Raw genomic sequence first — 10,211 nt, forward strand, 5'->3', positions numbered from 1 at the left:
TAGCGTCCCCATTCGGACTGGATTCATTTTGCGAGGGGAGGTGGGGGAATTTTAACATTACATGTCAGTGATTTCAATCCCATCTGGGGCGTGTATTTGGGTAAATTGTCTCTCCGACCCCAGTAGGGTTAGTGTGTTTTTCAGAAAAAAAAACTTGCTGTAACTTTCGTGTGAACATGGAAGAAGTCAAAATGTTTTTGCCAATCACATAGATGGAAACATATTAACGCCAGAGTATAGGCCTATTTGGGAAGTGTAAGCCATAAGGAGAGCAAGAGCTCATCAAATGTGCTGTAGCCGTCTGAATGGAGCTTTAGTGTGAATGGAAGCAGAGGAGAGAAAATATGTTTTCAAATAAACAGTTGCGTTCAGTTTTTTTTTTAAGAATAAAAATGTAAGCACTTTTAAGGTACATAAACCAAACATTTCCAGACTCTCCAAGCTGTTGTTGTTATCGCATCCTGGGATAGTTACATTTCAAATATTAAAAGTGTGACTGTGTAGATGGAATACCAGATTATTATTTCAATTAGCATATTCTTGAATATAACCTTGAAAACCTTGTGATCTTCTAAGTCTCTTTACCATTTCAAGTCTTAATTGTAAAAATAAATGGTAGGACTGCAAATAAACTTTGCCCATCTGGGATTATAAAGTGACTTAACTTTATGTACGGTCTATGACTTTGGTAGTTTTGATACAAAGACTAATTTCTATGTGTGCGCACAGTTTATCAAGTCACATGCACGCACACACACACACACACACACACACTCGCAGCATGGTGAGGATGAAGTCACTATCCGCTCACGTGTCTAGTCCCCCAGGCTTTAAAGTGAGGGGCACTGCTGCTCCTGTCACCACCTTCCAAATGAAAACTCTCACAAACGCGCTCGGCTAATGTGACGACACCGCCGCTCCCGAACAGAAACGTATAAACACTCTCACAGCACTGACTTCACATGTCAAAGAAGAGTCCGTCAAACACACAGTAAGAGTTAAGATATTTTATTTGTCTTTTTAAAAATGTACAAAACCTGATGAGGAAAAAAAACATCTGTACTGTAAACACCCAGATTGATTATGTAAAACAGATGTATATAGTATAGGTATAGAAAAATAAAACTTTCAAGCCCTGAGTGAAGAAATTCAGACACAGATACACCTGTCAGGACAAACCTGGAGCACTGAAATCATGGATCGTCGAGTGTTTTCCACGTCCAGTGCTGCGGCTGTCTGTAGTCTCACAGCCGAGGCTTGATCTGCAGCTTTTTCTCTACCGAGGGAAAAGAAGAAATTAAAGATGAAAAGAAAAAGTATTGGCAGAGATGAAATGAACAAAAAGACAAGGGGGAAAGAAGTGTTCAATCATGTGTAACTGACTCGGATTTTCTGTGTGTCGAATCGTGCTGAAATGTTGAGTGATGACATCTCAGCTGATGAGTAAATGAGGAAGAGAGCAGGACTACAGGGGTGGATCAAGGTGTGTGTGTGAGTGTGAGTGTGTGTGTGTGTGTGTGTCTGGCAGTGACACATTGCGTCTGAGCTAATTTATGCAAAGTGAGGAGAAGCTTGTTTGGCTGAGTTCCACCTTTAATGAGGCTCTGGGCGCTGCAGTGTGTTACTGAAGGACCAGAGTGTCATTAGTAATACTTAAGAGCACAAACCAACCGGACAGAGCGGGTGGAGGGACAGCGAGTATGTCTCACAGGGAGAACATGTAAACCAAAAAACGGAAAGTAACACTGCAGCCTGCCAGCTCCAGCTCGGTCGGGTTCAGAGGTGGAAAGTAACCAAGTACAATTACTCTTAAAAAAAAGAAAAAGAAAAAAAAAAGCTGCACGGTAGAGCTGTAGGCCCGACAGAATTCGGCCGAGCCCAAGAAGTACATTTTGATTGACAGCTTTTTAAAAACCCGAACCCATTTTCAGGCCAACATTATTCAAATGTGCGCACGCACACAGCTCTTTTGCCTTTTGTCAAGAATGAGTCATTTCTAAGTTGTTTTTTTTTTAAACAGCATTAATTCATGACTAACGTACACCTGGAAGAGTCAAAAGTTTTCCACACCTCAGACTCAGCCTCCGTTTCACCTCCTCAGCATCCATTATCGCGCTAATCGAAACGCATCACCTGACCGCTCATTTACAGCGCAAGCCCGGAGCGCAAGGCCGGAGCGCAAGGCCGGAGCGCAAGGCCGGAGCGCAAGCCCGGAGCGCAAGCCCGGAGCGCAAGCCCGGAGCGCAAGCCCGGAGCGCAAGCCGGGCGCAAGCCGGAGCGCAAGGCCGGGCGCAAAGGCCGGGCGCAAAGGCGAGCGTAAACCCGGAGCGCAAGGCAGGCGCAAGGCGGAGCGCAAGCCCGGAGCGTAACCCGGAGCGTATGCCCGGAGCGCAAGCCCGGAGCGCAAGCCCGGAGCGTAAGCCCGGAGCGCAAGCCCGGAGCGTAACCCGGAGCGTATGCCCGGAGCGCAAGCCCGGAGCGTAAGCCCGAGCCCGTGTAAAATGATAAAAATTAAGACCAAACCCGTCGGGTTCGGGCAAAGATCGTCAGCTCTAATGCACGGACCTCAGCTGTCTTTTGTGATGTAGTTGCTGTTGTCATATGCTGCACTGTGTTCCCTCGTGTTGCAATCCACAACATTCTTTAAATAGTGCTATTGTTCAAACACTTTCTTCTTTGCTGAGGCCATTTGAATCCGTAACAACACATCTCAATCCGTCCAGCTGCAATAACAACTCATCTGAAAGTAACAGATAAGCGAGCGAGATAGGCATTTGCAATTGATGTTCTGTCATCAGAATCACGGGGTGCATAAATGAGTATTAAGCGATGTGAGATATTCAAAAGTTTAACAGAGAGACACAAATGGAGCACTCATGTTGTCATCGTTTGCTTTGAAGGCTTCTGTATGTTTCCGTGTCTTTATGGATTTTTGTTTCCCAATGTACATTTCATTGTATGCAAAAAAATTAAAAATTACAATTACTCATGTCTGTACTTCTCCTTTTTAAAGTAGTTTTTTAAATATGTACTTTTACTTAAGTGTGTTATGTTTGAAGTATTGTAATTCACTACATTTTAAATCACATCCGTTACTGAGTTAAAAAAGAAAATGTCCCCCCGGAAACCCTAACCTAACGTCGGCTACACACTGGCTGCGTGGCGTGAGCGTGTCAGCTGCGTGGCGTGTCCGTTTATATATTTCGTCTCCCATGTTAACAGGTTAGAGCTTGCACGCTGCCTGCGTGCCACTCGAGCCGCGCCGAAAAACATGTGCACGCTAGAAAAGAACCGACGCCTATTTTTCACGCGACAGGCAAAACAGAATACAAAAAGGTGTTTATATGTCATTTTGACACGAATACATATTAATAAATGTTGATGTTTGAAAGTCTCTAGGTTTTGACATAGTAAATGTAATAAAAAAAAATTAAAATAATTATCGATTTTCAAATATTGCACCTGTCAACACAGAACGAAATATTCTGGAGTCTATTTTGCCGTCAATACTGCCGACGTTGTCTTTGCTGTAATCAGATCAGTATATATTTATGTTTAACATGAAGTATACTACTGCTTGAGTGCAGTAAATCAGTGGGAAACATACATGTGTTCAGACAAGGCTAGCAGCAGCAGCAGCGCTGCGTCAGACACGTTACTGCTGTGTAAAGCGATGAAAACGCCACGCGGCCAGTGTGTAGCCAGCGTAACGTTACTGCAGTGAATGATGGCAAGGATGGGCAGTTTGTGGTCACTAACCCTAAAATCACAAGAAGGATGGAGACGGACTGGTCAGACACAAGTGGTGCAGACCGAGCTAAGAGCGAAACTCCGTTAAATACTGACGAAGTTGAACTCGAATGAAAAGCATTTAACTAAACTATGAAAATGTCTTTTGTAACTACCACTGCAATGGTACAAGTATTATTTAACGGTACCTCTACATGTTGCTAGTTGGGTCTCTCTTGAAGCCGAAGTGGTCGCTCTCTTTACTCTCACAAGCGCGCTCGGCTAACGTGACGACACCGCTGCTCCCGAACAGAAACGTATAAACACTCTCACAGCACTGACATCACATGTCAAAGAAGAGTCCGTCAAACAACACACAGTAAGAGTTGATATTTTATTTGTCTTTTAAAAATGTACAAATGTACAAATGTGAACCCCTGCCCATACTTCAGGCTTCAAGTGCAAGAAAGGCAGCAGCTTTATTAAGCAGTGTAAGCAGTGTTTGCCCAGAGAGACCCAACTAGCAACTTCTAAAAACTGACATCAAACCTGGGCAAGCATGTAGAGTTAACGCTAAATAATACTTGTACCATTGCAGTGGTAGTTAAAAAGAAGTTTTTATTGTTTACGAAAAAAAGCTTTTGCTCAAATTAGCCCAAAAGACATCGGTGCATGACATCCGCAAATGTTGGTAGGCACTACACCTGCGATAAAATTAAAGAAATAAAAAGTATATGATTCTGTCAAAGAAAGAGTGCGAACATCCGGAAAACGTTGGGTGACATGGTTGCGTGGTAAAAACAGGTTGAGCACAGGTGGAAGGGATTAAGTGTTGCTCTGCACTGCCAGCCAGCCAACCAGCCAGACAGCATGCATGTGTGTGGAGCAGGTGGATGGTCGAGCCTGGTGGGAGGAGGTTGGAGGGTTGGAGGGGAGGGGAAGGGGGGGGAAGGCAGCCTCTCTTCTAATCCTCTATCTGTCAAGTCTGTCAACAGAGAGCTCAGCTGTGCCTCCGTCCGGCCTAAAAGCTAAATATTATTACCTCTGTCCTCCGAGCATTACTCCTCCCCTGAGCATCGTCTACAGCCCGGCTCTGATCATCATTATCTGTCTGCGGCTCAGACGAATCACCACTCCCCATTCTCATGAAACCCCCAGAAAATGATCCTGTGGCTTTCATGACAAACATGATCCTTCCGCAAAACATCTCTGGACAATATGCCAGACAGTCAGCACATTTACACTAAGTCAAGCACAGTTAGTCCTCTTAAGGAACATTTTGATTTGTTGACAACCTAGACGTAATTTTTCCACTTTTTTCCCCCATAATTCCTCCTCCTAGGGCTGCACAATATGAGGAAAAAAAGTTGTTGAATATCGCAATAAATACGTATATTACTTGCGATAAGTAAAACAGTTATTAAAGTGTAGTCAGTTCTGTCTTTCGGCGGCTTTCAGTAGTCTAAAATACAACAAAGCTGGCCAATATATCGATATTATATCGATATCGTGATATGAGACTAGATATTGTCTTAGATTTTAGATATCGTGATATGGCATAAGTGTTGTCTTTTCCTGGTTTCAAAGGCTGCATTACAGTAAAGTGATGTCATTTTCTGAACTTACCAGACTGTTGTAACTGTTCTATTATTTGCCTTTACCCACTTAGTCATTATATCCACATTACTGATGATTATTTATCAAAAATCTCATTGTGTAAATATTTTGTGAAAGCACCAATAGTCAACACTACAATATCGTTGCAGTATCGATATCGAGGTATTTGGTCAAAAAAATTGTGATATTTAATTTTCTCCATATCACCCAGCCCTACCTTGACTACTTTTTTTTTCTTTTTTTCATGAAGTCTGCAAAAACTTAATGGATGTTTACAGCAGAACGGACTTTATACTTTTTGTGTTTGTTCTTAAAAACCTGTGCAACATGATCCCAGTTTGGTTTTGTGTGCGCCATGGGACTCGGCGGTGCTCTAGGTTTGTCGGGTCATGTATTTCCGTACCTTTAACCTGCCAGGTCTCAGCCGGCAGCGTGTCCGGTGCGTCAGCCTCCTCTGGGGAGCTGGAGAGGGAGATGAAGGACGGCAGCGCCAGAGGACCTCGGGTGGGCGTCAATGGAGCTGCCTGAGAGCCCTGTGGCATGACGACAGCCAGGCGGGGCCTAGAGGAGAGAAGAAACATTAGACAGGATGCTTAAGGATATTGATAAAATAGTAAAATGAATTTAAATCAGGGTTCAACGTTAAGGTTTTTTTCACATGTCCTGTCGGGCAAGTAAAAAAAATTCTACTTGCCAAAAGTCAACTTTTACTGGCTGCTATATACTTGCCCGACGTGGCGTTTTACTTGCCCCGGGCCATCTCACGACCCTTATTGTTGAACCCTGTAATTTAATGATGATTGTTGTCAACTATGAGTGAGCTCTGTGCAGTCTGCTTCCCTGACCTCTTAGAGGGCTCCTTGGTTCGGCCTCTCTTGGCTGAGGCTGAGGCGGTGGCGGTGTTGCTGACGCTCCGTTTGGCTCGCTGGCGGTGCTGCAGCTTGCAGCGGGCTCCTCGAGGACAGGACGCCGTCTTAGAGAAGTCTGGACACACCAGAGTGTGTTTCTTCTTACACTGGTGGTCAGAGACATGGGAATATATGAAGAAATGTAAGGCTGGAAGTAGGGTTGCATGATATATCGACTCAATATCGTTATCGTGATATCACGATGCATAATATTATATCGAAAGTGTCGCGATACATATTTAGTTTATTTTGTGGAGCGCTGCGTCCCGTCCGTCGGCTGTGTGGCTTAGTTGTGTTTGATTTAGAGCTTGAAACGCTGTAATGATCATCATTTCATTGGCCAGTTACCGTGCCACTTGCACATGTCAGTGCACGTCAGCGCACGGGTCCACTAATGACAAACCCTATGGAGCGTGTGTGAAGTGAAGAAATAGATAGAGACAAAAAAAACGGAACGAATCAGAGAAGGGAAAGAACAGAAAGGAGCTAAAGAGAGAGCGAAGGGAGTGAACGGAGCAAAAGAAAGAACACAAAAGTAAGAAGATGAGTGTTGCTCAGGGAGAAGACCAAATAACAGATTGAAGAGTAATCCCATCCCGCATCTATTTCTCACCGGTAGCTATCCCGCAACTTTATAAACAGTGTTTATATGAGGCAGAGTTTGGAGTCGGAAATACTTTTCATCCACGACCGACCTGTGGTCCAGCCGCACTACGGAGCCGTACGTAAGTCTCAGTGTGCACTATATTGTTGTGAATCTATTTTGATGCGTTTGATAACTTTTGTAATTGTACATATATTTAAAAATATCAAAACAAATATAGATATCGCAATATCACATTTTGTCAATATCGTGCAACCCTAGCTGGAAGTCACTTACTGCTCTTCACGGAGCTACACAGGCTGGGTTTATGGCGGCTGAGTGCTCTGAGGCCATTTTTACAGGACAAGGTGCAACCAACAGAACAAAACAGTGTTCCCTCATGATCATGGCTGTCGGCAAAATGACAAACAAATTCAAAATTGGATGTGTAGTGCCTTTTAAAGCCACAGATCTAAACGTTCAAATGTTTAAACCTTAATGGGACGCTCTAGAAAAGATAAGGCTCTTTCTTGTATTCCATCAAAGAGATGAAACGTTTTGATCTCACCACCCAAAGTTAAGGACTTGGGTGGCAGCATTTCAAATAAGCAAAGGAGGACATATCCTGATTACGTACTTAATATTTGGTCCCGTTATTCCATCCACTCTTTTGTAAGTTAGGACTTTCAAGAGACTCTCTTTCATCACCCTCTCCTTTAACACGCAAGTTGAGCAAGTGTGGGTTACCGTTAGCGTCATTCTGGTGAGCATTGTGCCATGAGAGAGCGAGCTTTCACATGCATGTTTGCAACCGAGTGTGTATGACAGTGTAATACGGGTGTAAATTGGTCGCTTCATTCTCCACGAGATCCGATCCCTCCCACCTGTCAGAAAAGCTAATTATATTCACTCTGGGGTGCAGGCTGCGAGGAGTGTGTGTGTGTGTGTGTGTGTGTGTGTGTGTGCGCACGCGCGTAGGGATATTGAGATCGATTACCTGGAACACTATGGACTATGGGTCTACTCTCTCTGGAGTCCAGCAGCCCTGACTTGCTGCCACCAGAGCCTCTCTCATCGCCCTCACACCCATGTTCCTGCACCCCTGGGTGCCAGGGCAGCCCAGGGTCAGCTCGCTGTCAAATGTTTCTCTGGATCATCTTATAGGGCTGCGGTTTTGACACAACGTTTTGCTCAACATATCGGATCTGCTGCAGGTGTCAGTACCGTTCATCGTCTTATATTTGGTGTCTGACATCACTGCTGAACCCGTCAGGTCCACATAGGGCCGAAATATAGACTAATATTATTAATTTGTTTAAATTGTGTTGTGGACATTTATTATTTAACCATTTATGGGTTAGTGAAAAATGTCCATCAGAATTCATCAGAGCTGAGGATATCTTCAGACAATAATCTATATCATATAAAAACACATTGGATGAATTGGAACAGTTTGGCTTTTTTTTGCTTGATGAACGACTTAAATTATGAAAAAATTATGAAAATTCTTGATTCACTTTTTTATGTAGCACGTTTTTTTCATCTAATTGAACAACCAAAAGCAAAAAGTACTTTAAATTTTTCCCTGAATTCTTTTGAAAAAAGTGACAGTAGCTTTTTGATGTCCTATTTAATAACCAGGCAGTGGAGAGAGTGTCCAGTTTTACATTTCTTGGCAGCACCATATGTCAGTCCCTGAAGTGGGGGGTCAACACCAACCTCATTTTAAACTCACTTTAAAAGCCCACCAGAGGCTTCACTTTCTGCGCCAGCTCAGGAAGTTTGGTGTAGCTAGGGATGCAATGCTCCAATTTTACAGAGCCACAGTGGAAAGTGTGCTGGTCTTCTCCATCGCTGTCTGGTATGATAACTCCACCTCTTCAGAGAGGAAGCAGTTGGAGAAGGTGGTGCACACCGCATCCAAAATTATAGGACATGCCATCCCATCTGTAGCCTCTATCTACGCCACGCGGACCAGACACAAAGAGGACCAGCACACAGAAAGTGCTAGACGACCCCTCCCACCCTGCCAGGTCCCTCTTCTGTGGAAAGAGAGTTCAAAGTCTCAGGGGCAAAAATCCCGCTTTTGTAACAGTACTTACCCTGCCACTATTAGGCTCCTTAATGCTCAGGCACCTTGCAGAGTAAACCTGTACAAGATGCAACTAATTCAAATGCACGTTATAGACTGCACAAGACACTTTATGGGAAGTTGCAATAGCACAAGGTCTTTACAGCTTTTTACTGGTTTGAATGATTGTCTATGTGATTGTCTTTTATGTTCCTGTGTATGTATTGCCTTTTTTTAACCTGATTGGCACAGAGACAAATTCCAGTCAACTGTGTTGACATGGCAATAAAGTATTGAACTTGAACTTGAACTATTTCCATCAGGGCTGTGGAGCTGACTGTAAGATAACTGTGATCCTTTTTAGGCACTTTTTTGATCACAGTCGTGTCTGCAGACCTTCAAATGTTAGTTTTTTTTAAGACAAATCCTTTATTTAGATTGCAAGCTGATGTGTTCTTAATAATATAATGATAAAATTCACTTTAATTTATGTGTGGCTTTAATAAAAGCGTTGATTTGATGTAAAAATTGTGTTTTTCTGTTCATTTGATTGCATCCTTTCAAAGATCGATGTGTAGTTGTGGATTACAATTATGATCTCAGTATTGAGCATAATTATTAGGATAACCATATTAACCATTTTAGCCATAACCGTGAGGCCAAAATGACCATGGAGTCCATTGTGACATGTAACAACTACACAATATTCCATGTAACTTTGCAAACCTAAACACACTGTAATATACGTACTGTATAGCAACATCATGCTCATCGTACGTATTCTTTTACATATCACTCAATCAAGACTGCCTCCGAACCTACTGCTATGCACTAACCTAAAATGTTGACAAATCAAAACTTTGACTTCAAGAGAAAAGTGTGATGACGGGACAACAGGAGTTAACAAAGCCAAAGCACTTTCAGTGTGAGAAACAGAAAGTGTATGAGAAATTGACTGTAAAAGCTCAGTCTGCTCCATACATCCTCATTTTCATAAAAAGAGAGAGCGAGAGAGAGAGAGAGAGAGAGAGAGAGAGAGAGCGCGCTGGGAAATGGGAGGAAAAAGCTAAAGTGGACAGAACATCTTTATCCCACCCCAAGTTAACAATTTTCCACTTGATTTAAGGAATGCTGGGATGTCTCTGGGGCCTATTAGAGAGCTCTCTGCTGGGCCAAAACCAGGAGGAGTCAGCACATTTAACAAGAGACTAAGAGAATGAGCAAAAGAAGCAAAAGAGAAAGAAAGAGAGGGAGGGAGGGAGGGAGGGTAGGAGATGGAAAAGACAGCAAAATAAAAAAAGGA

General features: G+C 43.1%; 1 protein-coding gene across 1 annotated transcript in view; it reads right to left on the minus strand.

The window, feature by feature from the left end:
- Nucleotides 1–992: 992 nt before the first annotated feature.
- Nucleotides 993–10,211, minus strand: part of zc3h3 (zinc finger CCCH-type containing 3) — an 81,761-nt gene continuing 72,542 nt past the window's right edge. Inside the window, exons 10-12 of the mRNA XM_078258318.1 lie at nucleotides 6,192–6,361; nucleotides 5,750–5,907; nucleotides 993–1,276 (exon numbers count right to left, since the gene is read on the minus strand). Coding sequence (XP_078114444.1) covers nucleotides 1,245–1,276; nucleotides 5,750–5,907; nucleotides 6,192–6,361 — 360 coding nt within the window. The 3' untranslated portion in view covers nucleotides 993–1,244. The remainder of the gene's footprint in view (nucleotides 1,277–5,749; nucleotides 5,908–6,191; nucleotides 6,362–10,211) is intronic.

The sequence above is a fragment of the Sander vitreus genome, chromosome 9 (genome assembly GCF_031162955.1).
Source record: "Sander vitreus isolate 19-12246 chromosome 9, sanVit1, whole genome shotgun sequence".
In the NCBI taxonomy this organism is placed as follows: domain Eukaryota; kingdom Metazoa; phylum Chordata; class Actinopteri; order Perciformes; family Percidae; genus Sander; species Sander vitreus.